This window comes from Macrobrachium rosenbergii, chromosome 2, assembly GCF_040412425.1.
Source record: "Macrobrachium rosenbergii isolate ZJJX-2024 chromosome 2, ASM4041242v1, whole genome shotgun sequence".
Lineage (NCBI taxonomy): Eukaryota > Metazoa > Arthropoda > Malacostraca > Decapoda > Palaemonidae > Macrobrachium > Macrobrachium rosenbergii.
In genome coordinates, this window is record NC_089742.1 from 86,508,563 (window position 1) to 86,526,062 (window position 17,500).

The following is a 17,500-nucleotide window of genomic DNA, read 5'->3' on the forward strand; positions in this document are numbered from 1 at the left end:
GATTCATCAGTCAAATCCTCTTCATACAGGCCACTCCCATGAAGTAAATTGCCATTATAAATGTTTTTGTGTCACGTCTTCCATTGACTCAAAATCTTTCTTCGGGTTTATTTGAGGTTTCCGAACCCTATACAAAACCGTATCAATTTTTTCTTGTTCTACTTAGTATTGTCGTATTACAATTCTTGGGAAACGATCTATCTAGTTTTAGGCTGCACAAGGGATTTAAACAAGTCACTTTCCCCGCATAGTACCAACTTTTCTACAAAAATTCCTAGGAAACAATAAAGTTAGCAGTAGCATTCAAATAGTAATAATATTGATAAAATAACTAGATTAGCCTTTATTGACGAAAGCAGGTAGATCTTGCATTTGCTATTAAGTAGGTGATGCCATAAAGGAATTATTGATGAAGTTCTGAAAATAAATTCTTTTTATTCTTCACCGGGGTCAAAACAAAACAAAACAAAAACAAAACAAAAAAAAACTGATACAGGATGGATCTCGTAGATGTACACGGAGTGCGCTCGTCAGTTTTCATTCCTCATTGTATACAAAATGAACGCAACTGCCACTATTCCTCGGAATGTTTTTGATCTAGAAGCTACGACATTTATGACTCCAAATGATTATTTTTCCCTTATGCTTCGGGCTTGCTTTTTACATGATTTCGAGGATGGACATACTTTTTGATACCGATACCTGTAGCTAAAGTAACCACCTTCGAACTCATAAACAGATTTTCTTTTTGCTCGATTAACTTTTTAGTTTCTTGAAAATCCCAAGTTAATTATCTCAAAATTTCTGTGTTGTTTTGATTTTTACAGAACGTGCTGTATTTTTCCAAGACAACATAATGGCTGAGCTGAACAGTAGTTTAACAGCCATGGACTGGTTACCTCGTCTCAATGCCTGTGGTGCCTTTGGCGCTGGGGGTAGCGCCCCTTGGTTGGATGGCGTCGTGGGTGACTCTCCAGAACTTGTACAAGCGGATTCTTCCACACCTCCGTCACCTCCAACCACCAGTAAGCCCCCTTACAGGTAAGAGGAAACAATTTCTTAAACTACTAACCACATCACTTGCAAAATGAAGCGCTATTACAGCCTGGATTTTGTCATAAAGAAATGCTCAAGGGTGTCAAGATCACAGACGCTCACGCAGACAGGATTTTTCTCCAGCTAGCTAAGTTTTCTAAAAAAAAAAAAAAAAAACGCTTCTGTATTACAGAATCGTAAGAGAATCCTTTCAAAAACCAATGAATGCTGGCCCTTGGAATGCTGCCCTAAAGTAGACAAAAATTCCATAATTACACAGTTAAAAAATCAAAACAAGAAAAAAGGATGGTAACACATAAAGAATATTTTATTATATGACAGATTCGGTTTAATCTTGTGATTCATACAATATCAAACTGAAGTTTATCAGCGATGTGGTAAAGTGAAAAGTGACATTTTAGAACTGATGTTTCCAGACACTTTCTGTTCTTGTAATCGTTCTCCACCGCCAGTTATGCCAACTTGATCACCCTAGCCATCAACAGCAACGCAAGAAGAAAGATGACTTTAGCAGAGATCTATCAGTGGATTATTGATAACTTCCCTTACTACAGACAGGCCTCCTCTGGATGGAAGGTAAATAAACAAAGCCTTTGAATCCTTATGTTTAGAAATAGGTTTTATGTATGTGCGTGTGTGTGTGTGTGTTACTTTTTTTACATTTTCCATTTTTTCTTTCCATGAAGTTTAAAATTTGCTCACTGTAGCCAAATATTTTGTCAAATTATTTTTACTGCAGTGAGGTCTTCCTTGCTAACAATATCACTCACTGAGGGCTCAGAAAAATTTATTTTTGAATCAGTTAACCTTTAAATATAAAAAAAAGGCAATAGAGATTTGCGGCAGTTCCCTTTATTTAATCCTTTTACCGAAATTGCCAGTGATATAAAAGGAAAAATTTGCTGTTCAGTGTTAAACGAAAGAAGGCATAATCAGCAGGTGGACCAAATGAGCTAAGTAACGCTATTTCAAGGTTCCGTAAACGCCTGGTTTTTACATCATTTAAGAGATTTTGTCTCACCTGTGCGTTACGATCTACACCCTAACACTGGCCCATCCAATTCCATGCACGAGACCCAAAAGTGACCATTTTAACTTTTATTTTGTGGCCACATTTAATTCAGACAGTATAAAAATATCGTTATAAAAATAAAATAAAATAATAAATAAATAAAAAAATAACAGGTAAAATATGAGCAATCAGTCGTATGTGTTCATTAAAAGGTATACAAATTAGTAATATAATGAATACTGAATTCTGTTCACTAGAACATTCTAGTACAAAATAGTAAAGTGGCCCAATTGACTTTTAATCTTTAAAGACTGGCCCAGTGAATAATTTAGATATCCCTCAGAAGAGTCCTGTATTCAGATTCAGTATTAAATCAAATTCACTTCTTATATGAAGGGTTCAGTATCAAATACCAAATCAGCGTGTGTGTGTGTGTGTGTATATATATATATATATATATATATATATATATATATATATATATATATATATATATATATATATATATATATATATATATATATATATATATATATATATATATATATATATATATATATATATATATATATATATATATATATATATATATATATATATATATATATATATTTGTGTGTTTATGTATTTGTGTGTGTGCATCTGCATCCATCCAGGAGAAGGGTGTCAACAAATAACTCGAACCGAGCGCTTTCATGCATTAAAATTTTGTGCTCCTCGATGAGATTCAATTATGAGATAGAAGTGGGTATATCTGTAAGATTCCTTGTAAAGAGTGGTAAAACATACGCGGGACAGAGTGGGAGGACGTTAACTCTCGACTGAAACAATTCTAGAAAAATGCCAAATGCATTATTTGTCTAGAGTTAACGTCCTCCCACTCTGTCCCGCGTATGTTTTACCACTCTTTACAAGGAATCTTACAGATACACCCACTTCTATCTCATAACTGAACCTTGAACGAGGAGTACAAGTGCATGAAAAGCGCTCGGTCTGAGTTTATATATATATATATATATATATATATATATATATATATATATATATATATATATATATATATATATATATATATATATATATATATATGTATATTATATATATATATCTTTTTCTCTCTCAACAGAACTCTGTTCGCCATAACCTTTCCTTAAATAAGTGTTTCAAGAAAGTACCCAGAACGAAAGATGACCCTGGGAAAGGATCTTATTGGGCCATAGATACCAGTTGTAATCCTGACGACGGTCTGCACAAAAGGAAGAAGCAAACCTGTCCAAGGGTAAGACATTACCATTCTAAAATATATCCCAAACTTCTTAAAAGTGTCTGTAAATTGATTCTAGCTTTTTACAGAAGCGATCATACCAGTATAGCTTACTCACAGGTTCAGTAAAGCGCTTATGTTTCTTCTTTCAGTTTAATCCCTATTTGACAGCGATGAATTGCGTCAATGACCTCAATCTCCAGCAAGTGGGAAATGCAGGGACCAAAGTAATGGGGACCACAACCCTCGTTACAACCGCTGAAAATTCTCATCGACGGACTGCTGCAACTTTTGCCAATCCTTGGAATTCCACTGTTGTCGAACCTTTGCCACAGCAGCAAACTAACTGGGTTCCATCTGAAGGTAAACTCGGATGATTAACAGTCTCAAAACACATAGTCCTTGTTTGGTAACGTCCTCATTTTCATCTTGTTTGACTTTTTCACATATAATCTTCATTAAACTTCAGAGGAAAGCTTGTTTTTGGTAGCTACATTAAGCTTCAAAGGAAAACTTGTTTTTAGCTAGCTAGTTGCCCAAGTCCAACATGACGATTTGTTTGGAACACTGAATCTTAGTTCGTTATTCGATACGGTAAAATTGAGCTGTATGTTCAATTTTTTATGTATAAATTCGTCCTGTACATTCTCAAGATAGGTCTTTTTTTATAATATTCTAATTTATGCTAAAAAAACATTTCTTGTATTCAAGAACATACTTCTCTCTTCTGGGCCATAGATTTTTCAAATGCGCAGAAGAGCAAACAGGCCATAGCAGAGATTTTATACCTCCCTTGTACAGGAATGATGTCGTTTATCTACACTAGGTATAATCATGAGAGATAGATAAAAAAAAAAAAGAGGAGCAGGCTTGATGATTATCTTACCTAAATAAAATATAATTGTTTTTTGAGTTAGCGGATAAAAACTAAGCTCACGGTTTTGAACAAACGTGAAAAAGTGTAATTTGTATCAGCTTCATTGGCAGATATTTGAAAAGTTATAATGATAAAATAAACAAGATACAGAGTAAGTCATCGTAATGAGTGATTTTAACTATCGTTTTCAAGATTTGTAGTTTGAGCCTTTTCCCACATCTGCTAAAGGATTTAAGAGAAATGATTCTAAGGTAGATATGCTGTCTATTCGCATAGTAAAAAGGGTACGTGCTTGTAAAATGAGAACATACACAATGAAAAAAATAATGTGATGATTTTACTTTCAGGTTACATAATAGACAGCAGACCAAACACGGGGCTAGACAATACTAGCTCAGTGAATGTAAGTTCGCCCATGACTCAAACCACGCAAATGGACCCAGGCGACACCACAACGCAGTGGCGAGAATCTGCAGCCTCTGTTGATAATGTTATGAAAGAATGTGATAAACTCCTCAACAATCTTACTCCAGAACTTCTCAAAGAGTATGCAGATTTCTTAACCTCTTCTGGAGGGGCCACTAATCATACTGGTAACGCATATGCAGGATCAGGGATGGCCATGGCACAAATGAAAAATGTATCTAATCTAGGTAATGACTCTCCCGATATCAAGCCTTTCCAAACGCTCAGGCACATATCGCCAGATCCTGGAGGCTTGGCCGTGGCGCAGGGCAATCTTTGCGAACCGATATCTGACATCCACGCGTCTCAGAATATGCTGCAAGAGTCCGTCCCACCACCACCTATGCCTTTACCGCCAACATCCGGTGAGACCATAGAGACTCTGGTTGCAGACCCTCTCATGGTGTCCAATGCTGTCCCCCCTGATGACGTCCTGAGGTCTCCGTACTCAGCTAGCAGCCCCAGAGAGCTGCCTTTAGATGGCAGTTTTTCCTTGAGTGTCTGTGGAAGTGACGTGGGAGATGGAGAGACATCAGTCTCAGCCCTGAGCGAAACTTTAAGTGTTGCCAGCCATGGATCTGGAGGAACTGTCACTATCATGCGCAGGGAACCTGCCCTTCCCCAGAGCCCACAAGGGTTATCCGAGCCCTTAGTGCGACTTTTAGCCCCATTAACGTCTCCCCCTCCCCCTAGGCAATCTGGGGGCCATTATGTGCAAGGGGATGACGGGGAATTGGATGTAGCACTTGCCTGCGGCCTCGACGACGACATGGAGGCCATCCAAGTAGGCCTCATCACTGGATCCGGACCTCACTCAGATGACGAAGAAATAACAGATGATTTCAACTGGGATAAACTCCTTTAATAATGAATCGAAGGAGAAGTCGATATGTAAATACATGTGCATATATTACGTGTGGATTTGTGTTGAATGAAGTGCAAAAATGAAGTTTAAAGTGCAAATTCCAGTTAGTGGAAAATGTAACTGATTTCATTAGTGACGTAGCTGATGTGTATATTAATGCAGTTTTTTTATTTAGTTATATAATACTGAAAGAGAGACTACCTCAGAAATGCAATGTTTTCAAGCTTGAAAAGTCTCTGCAGTTTCAATACAAAATGTATCTTTATTTTTGTATGTTTGCACACTTTTTATTTCCATGTACATACCGTATAAATATGAATGAGCAACGTATTCGAAGGTAGGCATTACGAATGCAGATGAATGGAACATGGTCAGAGCAACACTTCGGCTGGATGAGCATGTCCTCCTCCTCCTCCTCCTCCTCCTCCCGTGCAATTCTGACCCAACAGTGATAATGACTTGAGCTTACGAGGCAATGACAGCCTTCCTCCCAAAATGTGCCTTCATCGAGGACTGAATTCTACGAAGAGCTTCTTAATCTTGGACAAGACTTGTCTGAAATATTCTAAAGGGTTGCCATGGATGTCAGTGAATGTTTGCAAATGTTGGAGGTTTTCGTAGAGAGTAGGCTAAAGACCATAGCAAATATAAAGTCTTATGATCAATTAAATACCGTAGGGGGGTAGTGCCGTCAGTGCACCTCGTGTGGTGTACTGTAGGCATTACTAAAGGTTCTTTGCAGCGTCCCTTCGGCCCCTAGCAACCTCTGCCATTCCTTTTACTGTACCTCCATTTATATTAGCTTTTTTTCCATCTCGCTGTCCACCCCTTCTTAACAAATATTTCATAGTGCAACTGCGAGGTTTTCCTCCTGTTACACCTTCCAGACCTACCTACGCTCAATTTCCTTTTCAGCGCTGAATGACCTCATAGGTCCCAGTGCCTGGCCTTTGGCCTAAATTCTATATTCAATTCAATTTCGATTAAATTCTATGGCCAGAAGCCACTTGGCAAAAAAACTTTAAAGTAAAGACCTTCATAATAACTAATAACTTTGTCGTGTGAGCATGCCACCTGTAGGCTGTTCTGTTGGAAGCGTCGGCTTCTTGAAGCCGGCACGAGGACTGAGGTGAATGAATCAGAAAGGAAGATTATAGAAACTGTGCTCATATTATCATCGTTGCCTTCAATATTAACATTTGTTAAATGCCTTTGTCCAAACTTTGCAAGACGCCCTACAGAACAATATTGTCTGAAGACCTTTTACATGTGTTGAATTTATAGGATAGTGATAAATTGTCCAAAAATTCATCTTGTGCCTCTGCAACGTAGGCTGGGAATGCCCTTTCCATGCACAGGGTAAACTTTCTCTCCTTATTCTTAAAAAGGATCTGTTATTAATCAAGCCCAATTGAATAATCGCCTCAAAATTAATCTCCAAATGCTTGCTTGAAGAATGAAATCCCTCGTAAGACATTTATCTTCCAGCACAGCGGCCGTAGGAATGGTTGATGAGAGTTAACTGAAAATACAGCAAAATAAATCAAAATTATTGCAGAATCCCATACAGTTCAACAAGCAGTTAGTACCCACTTCCTTCGCAATACTTCCTGCAAACCGATTGTATACTGTATTTATCAAAGCCAACGATCTTGTAGACTAAGAAAAATTTGCATATATCGTATCGGAAGCCTGTTCTACAGTATTATTAAAATACCTCCTTGTGACCAGTCAAAGACTAGGAATTTTAACTGCACTTGAAACTACTTATAAAAATAAATGTGAATGAACCCGATTCATATCAACATATGAAAACGCTCGCGAACGCGCGCACACTTGACAACAATATGATATACATATATGTATACATACAGTATACAGCATATGTGTGTGTGTGTGTATTTCTAACCCTGAACTAGCAGAAAAAACCCGAAGGATTAAGTTCTGCTTACTTTCCGTGTAACATGTATAGCAGCTCTTAAAAGCTTTTAATAAAAGCATAAAAATAAATGTATCTTCACTGTTATCAGCTACTGGAAATACATACAGATAAATTCCGCGTAACCTCTTGACCTTTTGAGATAAAAGGACGTCTTCCCAGTCTTAAAACACAACATTAAGAAAGGAACGTTTACGTGCTCATGTAAGCTGACAAAACTTTTACTATTGTCCTTACTTCTAAATGGAATAATGAACGGTTGTTGCACAGCTACTTCAGTGCACACAATCTTCACTAATAATCGACATATTGTCACGATTCCTGCTCTACTGAGCTGCTTCATATCCGCGGAGTGACAGAAGAATCGACAGGAAATCAAGGGACAAACATAGGATATATAAGGAAATGTCCCTCGTCCGCAAAACCTTAAAGCGATGGCCCAAAAGAAATTCACCCCCAAATGAATTAGCCTTTGTGAGGAAGAAATATCAGAATTTGGATTTGCTTTGCCAATGGGAGATTAGATATTGGAACACCTTTATGTGTCAATAGACGGGATGATCCTTCACTCTCTTAATCGACTTCGCTATCTGTCTATCAAACTATTTTTTCTATCTATGTAACTGTTTCGTATACAGATGAAAAATAAGAATATAAGGAATTTTAATGTTAGAGACTGAGTGAGGTTGCATGTTCACGTCACCTTTGCCTTCCCTGTCACCGAGAGCTCTTCCGCCTTCCTGGTCTCGGTATAAAAAGCAAGAGACAACCGACCGAGATCAGAGTGAGGTTCGCCTTCCTAAAAACAATGTCTTTAATTTCAGTTAATCTTTATAGGCTTATAACCGCAAATACCCTCAAACCCTCTTGGTGATTCACCAGTCAACACTTGCTTTTTTTTAAGGGACATTTGTGAGAGTACGATCCAAGTTTATTTGAACCATCTCGCTACGCTAATTGGATTGGAAGCACAGCCAACGTCCAAGATCTTGTTGAAGTCCCTCGCTTTGACTTAGATCATTTATTTCATCTTTTGTCAAACATGGGCGTTTGGAATAACATCGTTGAAGTGATCTTTTTAATCACATTTCTCAAAAATATGAAGGCCTGGTATAAATGAAATACCGAAAGAAGAGCTGAAGATACGTTTTACTTAAAAGCAAAATTTGAAAAATTGAAAAGGATTTGCCAAAATCTCTCTTCCGTCCAAAGTTACAATTTCTTATTCATTGAAAAGTCCCATACTGGAATTTGGTCGTCACGGCCTCATCACAACAAAACCTGTTTCTTCGTAATCTTAGCCTTTGCCCGTATCTGTTTGATTAACTGCTGTTTCCTGAGTCCATTGCATCCTTGAAAACAAGAGGTATGATACTTATTCATTCACATATCAATTTGAAATTATGATCTCATTGCCATTGAGATTCTTGGTTAAAGGATCTATGATGGCCTGTTCTAAGTATTATGTTTAACCGAACAGATGTGCCTAATGGAGTGTGCCTTTTCTCTCAATAAATTGTGTTTCAAGCGTAAGACAAACGTTGGTTTTATTTAACTTCTTTGCTTTCTTGCCACTTTACCATTGCAAGTTGTCAATGAGTGATTAAAAAATCAAATTAGTGTCGAATTACTAGGAGCAGTAATCATTTGCATTTGCTAATCCGATGAAAACAAGAAAAAGAGGAGAGAAGGCGAAGTACAGTAGCCTACTACTTAACCCCTACCGGGGCAACAGACAATCTCCAAATGCTGGCCGGTTGAAATCCCAGTCCAGGGAGCTCTCCCCTTGAGCTCAGCAAGGAGGTAGGTGCAAGAGTAGCTTCATAATAAAGAGATGGAGACGCCACCTAGGGCTGGATATGAAGAGAGTCTTAAAAGGAAGTAAAGGTGGGGGTCACTGTCACACAGACTGACTTCAGGTCAGTCTTGTGAATGAGAGAGATAAAGAAGCATCACAAAATCTATGAGCTTTATTCCAGACAAGGACACTGATGATGATGGTGGGAAGGAATGAAAGAGGGAACTTACCAAATCTAAACAGAGCACCTAGTTTTTTTCAGATTGGGCAATCTGAACTATGCAGCATCACATGGAAAGTTATCTACCTGCATTTCCTTTGTAAATAAACGCAACGAAAGCGAAGTGTTTCCAAAATTACTTCTTAACAACAACAGCAACAACAACAGGCATCTATATCTAAATTGTGTTTGATCACGTTATCAAGCAGGTGATCCTACACTTTTAAAGATGCCTGACCAAATTCATTAATTTCATGAAGGGCAAAAGGTTTGCTCTATGGGAATAAACCTTCTCATACAGTATTCTCAAATAGCGCTATTCATATTCTGAATGTGGCCCTACCAGCCATGAAAATAGGAAAAATAATGGAAAACTACAAAACATTTTATAAATCATTTTCTGATTAGTACCTTCATGATTTTTTCATAATTATTCACGAGAAGAGTAATCCTAGTATAAAAACAACTATAAAGCATTTAAAACTATTAATGCAGACACAAGTGTGTTTTAGGAAGCCAAACTATACTCAAAATATACTTTTATACCTTCTGTGCTTACTTCCATATTCCCCAACCTCTCGACAACCCCTCAATGTTAAAATGGCAACCAAATTAAGATTTTTTTTTTTATATCTCTGCTTGGGAAACACTTTAGAGAAAACTAGGAGTACACAAAAACTATCAGCATAAATTCCACTGCATACATGAAGCGGCCTAAATATTTTTCAGATTAATGCATCGTTGTGATGGTCGAGGTGTGAGAATGTTCGTATCTTATTTCTTCATACCCACCGTTACCTGGACGATATTATTTTACATATTATTTCAAGGAACTTTATATTAATTTTCAAGGTCTATGCTGACCATCTGGAAGGTGTAGGATTAAAATTTTGAGCAATGGAAAACCGTAAAGTATCCGAACTGAGCACTGGCAATAGACAATAACTTTTTCCTGTACGTGATGTGTCAGGCGCTTCTGAATAAAGTGTGCTACGTAGGCCGCATATCTCACTTTCCTGTTACAAACATTTTAGTAGCCATGCATAGTGAGTGTGAACATGGGTGTCCCACATTCTTTGTTCGTTTCCACATGCAGCGAACAGTCACTAGAGGGGTTCCCCTCCCCGGCACACAACCCGAATGGCAGAGGTGAACTCATATTCGTAAGTTGTTGTTTTTCTGGTTCAGTCTATATTTATAGCTAGCTTTTTTCATTTGTCACACGTATGTTTGCTCTAACTGAAATATTCATTCTATTTCATGTGTTATTCCTAATCTTCCACTGAAAATGAGCCATTTAGAGGTAATATTTGTAGAGATATGAAAGAATTTGATCTAACTACTAATATGATAGCACGAAACGTTTCTGTTCGTTTTTATCTCATTGTTATCTCCTTTTATGATCTTCAAGAGTGCCATCTTCTATCTCATCATAACACCGCTTTTGTTCCCGCCATATTCAGAATTTTGTGCCCTGTGTCAAGAAAACAGGCAGCAGGTTTTCTGTTTCAGTTTACGGATGTAGATCTTTACATTTCCGAAACGTTTAGGTGTCTCGATTTTTTTTTTTTTTTTTTTTTTAGTTTCAGATACTATTATATCAGTCAGAAATTTCCTAGATAGAAAATCGGCCATTGCCTCCGAAACTGCAGCATCTTGGGAATGACTACGTTACATCCCAAAAGGTGTTTGGCAGAATCATTGCATGCAGGTTGAATGATATCTTGCCTCTGCGACAACTAAATCAAACACATTACTTGGGAAAGTATGCACTTTGTTACCTCAGTCAGTTTCTCTCTTTTCAAACGCTTTTAAAATGGTGCTTTTACACTTGACAGTCTCAACATGGCACATGACTTCATGCTCACTTAGATTATATTTTTTCTAATTGATCTAGTCACTTCTAGTGTATCCCCTAGACAAAAGAAACTGTCAAGAAGAATATCAAAATCCTTTACTATACATCTCAGAAACGCTGGAAAACTTCAGCTTCTACATTTCAGGCAATGTTACACTTTTCAGTCGGCATAACAGGATGTTTTCATCTTTTCATTTTAATGCCCAGAAAATTGTCTATCAGAATCACAGGAATTTGCTGCTGAATGCATTTTCCATCATTAGTAGCAGATTAAATGTCCTCGTCCATTGCTATCGAAACAAAGTTTGAATTACCATTAGTCTGGAGCGATATCATTCCTCGAAATGACACAAACACTATTCTACAAGTAATATTAGGTTACGATGGGCTGCACAAAATACAAACACTCTTGCACCTCTACCTTAAAGACAATGTATCGTACATAAAATGTATGGGACCTTTCTTGTGGAGAGTTTTATGCATGCTATTTTTTGTGATGACACATTTCACTCTAAAATGAGTCCAGAATGAAATGTTCACAAAGACTATGCAGCCAAATCTAAGGTGGAGAGGTGTATAATTGACAGACGCAGGATCCTATCAAGAAGACGATAAAGCGTTTTCCGGTGTTCCCTGACGAGGAGAAATTGTTAGTATCAAACCTCTAACATTAAGATCACTCAAAACAACATTCATGTGTGTGTGTGTGTGTGTGTGTGTCTGGGTACGTGGGGACCGTAGAGTAAGTTCTGAGAACGCATTCACAAGGTCTGTGGTTCAATCCCGGCCTGCTGTTTGCCAGTCGATCCAGTTGTTACTGTGGTCAAACCAAAATGACTACGAACGTGGCAGTCATTAGTTGCGTTGCCAAACTTCTTCCTGACTTATAATCCGACTACAGTTAATCTGCATCCCTCAAGTCGGGGTTCTTTTTCCCGGTCATGGTTCCTACTTATGCCTCCCCGGACAGAAGAAAGAGGCCGTTCCGGGACAAGACCGACTTAATTTACAGTCTACCATCACTTTTGAAGCCAATAACAGTATTCTTTTTATCGCATTATATCATTTATTTTCATCATTGATTCTGGGATAGATACTGGACATTTGTAAAATTCATTTAGCTGATAAAAAACAAAATCATCCTTTACGGTATGATTGCAATTCTTCATTCAATGTCTTTTTTTTTCTATAACTCATCTTTTACTCGTCATCAAACTTTAGTTCTTTCGCTAATTTTACGTCTTCAATGTAAGAAACGCAGAACAATAGTGTCAAGCTGTTTACCTTTCTGACCTGGTATAGGGAAGATGTGGCAACGTTTGCCACATCTACACGATAATTCAACTTGCGGCAAGGTTTTATGAATCAAATCTGGGAAAAGTGACAACGTTTAAAACGTACTACATGTTAGTAGTCATTCTGGTTTGACTAAAGTTAACAGCATCAGCTGGAAGTGAACAAACGTCCTTAGGGCTAGAACCTCATCCCTAGAGACTTGCTAAAACCAGAGGGCTCTATCCTCCTCGTGCAAACCGTTCTAAATGGGGATACGAGCAATGGGCATGATTTTTCCGGAAAAATCTCCGCTCTGCTTCTTCATATTACTGTACTGCATTTTCAGTCTTCTTTGCAATCACTTCTTCAGACACACCGTCTTAAGAGCACAAAACATCCATTGTGCACAATCTAGTTGCACAGGAGTTCCTTCACTTTAAAGTACATCTCCTTAAGGGTGGTTCTGTCAGAGTACCAGGTGCTCCAGTTGATTCCTTTCGTGCTTTTCTGCTTTGTTAAGAGAGGACTGGTGGCACTCACTCGATGGCAGGAATTATACCAGAATCCCCCGGCATACGTCTGAGCACAGTTGCCATCTGTAAGTATAGTAACACATGGAGAACCAGTATTAGATCTTCATTACACAGTTAAATTAAATTCAGTATTCAACCGGAGCGGGTGAACATCTTTCCCTATTAAGCTCTTTTTAATACCTAAATAGATATCTATATATGTTTACATATTTTCAGAGAGATCTTAGATGTTATTTGTCAATAAAATTTTTTATACGAACATATTCAAGTAATACATTAAATTTCATCAGTATCTTACCATTAAGGTCGTTATCACGATCTGAAGTTGAGAATGCCATATTGTTATGATAAGAGAGACCATCCCCACCATCGCCACCAAACCCATCCACGTAAAGGCGATAATTTGTGTTTTCACTCCCTACAATGAAGGTTTCGTATTCTACGTAGCGTGTGACATTATCCCAATCCACCATGTCTATGTGTAGCGTCTGCTTTGCATTGCTCGTTAGCAGATGAAGAACTTCATTCCCTGCAACAGAGGATTATAGGCGTTATGTATGAGGTTAAGCTAGGAGTGGAGCTATTACTAATTGCAGCAGTGATGTCATATTTTAGAGTGCTGAAAAAGAGGTTTGTGACTCGGGAGGCTCCCCTCATCTCAGGATAAACTTGAGGGGTAACATCAGCCGTCCTTCAGTCTTGATCACGACGGACAATCTGTGTCAACTGAGTTTGTGAAGCCAAGGCCTATTTCGTTGTTGCTCCTCGTCCGCTGAGGACTCATTATGGTACAGAAGTAGTGTGACTGAGCTGATATCTTTTCCGAGAAAATACTCAGGCATGACAGTTATCAAAACATATGAATAACATTACTGCCCTATCATTCTGAGTAAATTAATATTGCAACATAGGCAGCATTGATCTGTGCTGCAACTTCTGATAGGCATTCTATTGCAAAACACATCGAAAAAATTAAGGCAACTTCTTTTTAATTCTTATGTCATTCAGCCATCTTACATTCAGTAGCCTACCACTGAACGACAACAGGTCCAAATCTTAGTGGGAAAATCAGGAGTGGAATTTATATTTTCTACGTACCCGAGTACATTCACTCGGCAGTAGCTCAGATTTTAAATATGAAGTTCAAGCAATGGCATTTATGATGAGATTTCAGCCAAACACTTTTTTTTATACATTTGGCTATATGCCATCACTTTTCAGTAGACAGGTGTTACCATAGCCACAGAATTTATACTTTCAAACAAAAACACACACACACATACACACACACACACATATATATATATATATATATATATATATATATATATATATATATATATATATATATATATATATATATATATATATATATATATATATATATATATATATATAATACGATTTCAGTACTGCTTTTCAGCAATGTTTACACTGAGATTTAGCTCAACTCCAGATGAGACAAAAATGAAACCAAAACGAATCCTTTTTGAGACAAAAGGATTCATTCATTATACAATTACCTTTTACGTCATACTATCCATCAATGACACACTTTGCACATTCCTACTTTCATTTGCAGCTGCATACCATAGATTTTATATTGTAATCGTTTTCTTCCTGGAATGTCCCAACAAAATTAATCCCCTTAAATCTTTTAATAACACCAATATGACCACTGCCCTTATTACGTAAGCGTGACTAAAACTGTTTTCCAATCTGATCCATGTAACTGGATCTCTCAGAGAACCAATGAGTGCTATTCTCATCCCTTACCTATCCAGTATTCAGTCTGTGGGTCACCAAAGCCCATTTTGTAATCCCTCACCCCTGTAAAAGTCAACTTGTTGAGCAAGGGGCCTTCGAGACAGCACCACAGTCCACCCTCCATCGTCACCTTCGTGGTCACACCAAACAGGGATACCCCGGTCTCGTCTGCACCTGTCATGGGGATAGATGAGAAAACCAAGAAACAGGTCTTTAGGTGCAATAAAAAAATAACACCTGTAAATTATGAGTACATTATTATTTTGTTCCATACGAGCTGAAATGTATTGGAGTTTCCTCTGGGTGGCAACTTACTTGTCAGGATAGATTGTGTAGACGCCACTTTCTTTTTCTCCCCTCAGGTACAATTCATAGCAGTCCTTCGGTCTGGAACAAACAGAGAATTGGTAGCACCAAAAATATACATTTTATGCACCTGTACGCGATAAAACTTCCAAACCTCTGTCTTGTGTAATGTCAGCCATGAGAGACTGTTCTAGCCTGCAAACAATTAGCCAACAGGATGACACCTGACAGGAGCTATTCATAGTATTATTCCATTCCTCCACTGATAAAAGGAAGTTGAATGTTTTAGGGTTAAATCTTTTTAGAGTAAATTATTACCAGAATAAAGAAACGCATAGTTTAAACCATTGTCATCTTTATTATCTTGAAAGGTGTACAGAATAAAAGGAAAAAATCAAATACAGTAAAACTAAGTGTAATCTAAGTGTCCTGCATAAATAATTTTATATCTAAGGTCCAAGGGTTCTAACAAGACCAAAAATCTTTCTTTGCTTTTAATGTAACATATGAAGCTGGTCCCTTCTTTATCAGTACAACTACAAAGATAAATTGCATATGAAAAGTACACAAATCTAATTCGACTTTGAGAGACATTTTTTTCTTATCTAATATTGAACAAGAAGTTTTCGTTGGGCGTCATAGTCTTACGATGAATCAAAGTTCTGTCGACTAATAATTCACAACAACGTTCAATCTTTCTTAACAAAGAAACTCTCCATCTTCTCATAAAACTCTATTTGTGCTGCAAATTATTTCTGACATATTTCAAGAAATCTGTTCACTGAAATGCAGTCCTGATTACTTACATAATTTATTACAGTCCAGCTAAATCCTACCTAAAACCGGAAAGAAACAACTCAAAGAGGTGGGGTCCCAAACCACAGAAATAAAACTTCACAATGACAAATGATACACTAAACACAAGACCATAACGAGGTAGGTATGACAACTTATCCCAAGTTGTCAAGGTTACTTTGATTTATCAAGTCCTAACACACATAGATGGATAGTCAATTTACGAAAAATATTTGCCGAGTATGAAAAAATTAATAAAGTTACCACAGCTTAACAACTGACTAATTCGTCCCTGCTTGAAGTTTTGCCTGACTTCCGTCTCTTTGTTACAAGTACTGTTGTTATCACAAAAGATATGAATAAGTCACGAGGCGATTCCTCTGTACATTAGAAAGATCTGTTGGCTGATAAATCCGTACAACCCTGACCAGGTTTCAACAAATCTCACCTAAGCTCAGAAGATGAATTCCTCCACGCTCTCTCTCTCTCTCTCTCTTTTCAGGGCGCCCTGTAATACCCGCCATGTCCTCTTCTCACATTTACTTTGAGGAAACCTTTAACTCGGATTACTTGGCTAAGGAACTTTTTTCCTTCAACTGCCAAACTTTGGAATTCCTCTCTGATTTTGTTCTTCCTCACATTCAGAACCTTATTAAATCGTAGTTAAGCCCTCACTTAACTCTATCTACGATTCTGCTGCGTTTCTATATTGACACACCCATTTACTATGTATTAGGTAATGTGGTTTCTCATTCCCTTCGTTCGATTTCTGTAAGCAATAATTTCGGATCCAATCAGATGGAATTGCTCTACAATTTCACTTCCTTCTTACTCCCGCGAAAGCGAAATGAACAACAATTTTTGAACATATATTGGAGTAAATAGTCTTTCAATGAACATAGTTCTTAATTCATTCACTTGAACATTTTGAGTTTCTTTATTCTTAAAAAAAGCTCTGGTTGTTTCAGAAATAAAAGCAAGTACTGTGGTAAGCCGAATTAAGTGTCGGTATCAAAACTACAGAACGCACGTGACGAAATGCGAACGAGGTAAGAGACAACTCGCGCTCACCTGTCAGCAGAGCGAAGACAGGTCTGTTGAGAAGAGTCCACAGACTGCGCAGGAGAGGCAGGCTTAGACTGGCCCTGCAAACCCTTGATATCCTGATGCATCTGACTCAAAGTCGCCAACACAGCGTCCTCAGCGGGAGACTTACATTTTAAAGACTGGCTCACTGTTGCAACCTCTTCCCTGAGTCTGTCTTGTTCTTTCTCTATCTTTTCCAGGAGAAGAACGAGCAACTTTGAAAATATATCTGAACTTGGAGAATCTGTAGAAACGAAGATCGATTATTATCTAGTCGTAACGAATAATGAGCAAAAATTAAACATATTATTTCACAATGAGTAGCACGCTCTGTGTTAAAGGTTCAGCAGTGAACAGGGGCACAAGTTCCTGAGATGATCTTTA

The 17,500-nt window shown here is 37.7% G+C and overlaps 1 protein-coding gene and 1 pseudogene across 2 annotated transcripts in view; one reads left to right on the forward strand and one right to left on the reverse strand.

Annotated features, from left to right (window-relative positions):
* Positions 1 to 9,011, forward strand: part of LOC136848964 (uncharacterized) — a 66,360-nt gene extending 57,349 nt beyond the window's left edge. For both annotated transcript variants that reach the window (XM_067121777.1, XM_067121784.1), the window contains exons 3-7: positions 828 to 1,041; positions 1,509 to 1,632; positions 3,195 to 3,347; positions 3,485 to 3,695; positions 4,557 to 9,011. In XM_067121777.1, the coding sequence (XP_066977878.1) occupies positions 857 to 1,041; positions 1,509 to 1,632; positions 3,195 to 3,347; positions 3,485 to 3,695; positions 4,557 to 5,539 (1,656 nt within the window). In that variant the 5' untranslated portion in view covers positions 828 to 856 and the 3' untranslated portion in view covers positions 5,540 to 9,011. The remainder of the gene's footprint in view (positions 1 to 827; positions 1,042 to 1,508; positions 1,633 to 3,194; positions 3,348 to 3,484; positions 3,696 to 4,556) is intronic.
* The window catches only part of LOC136848980 (microfibril-associated glycoprotein 4-like), a 9,852-nt pseudogene continuing 960 nt past the window's right edge, over positions 8,609 to 17,500 (reverse strand).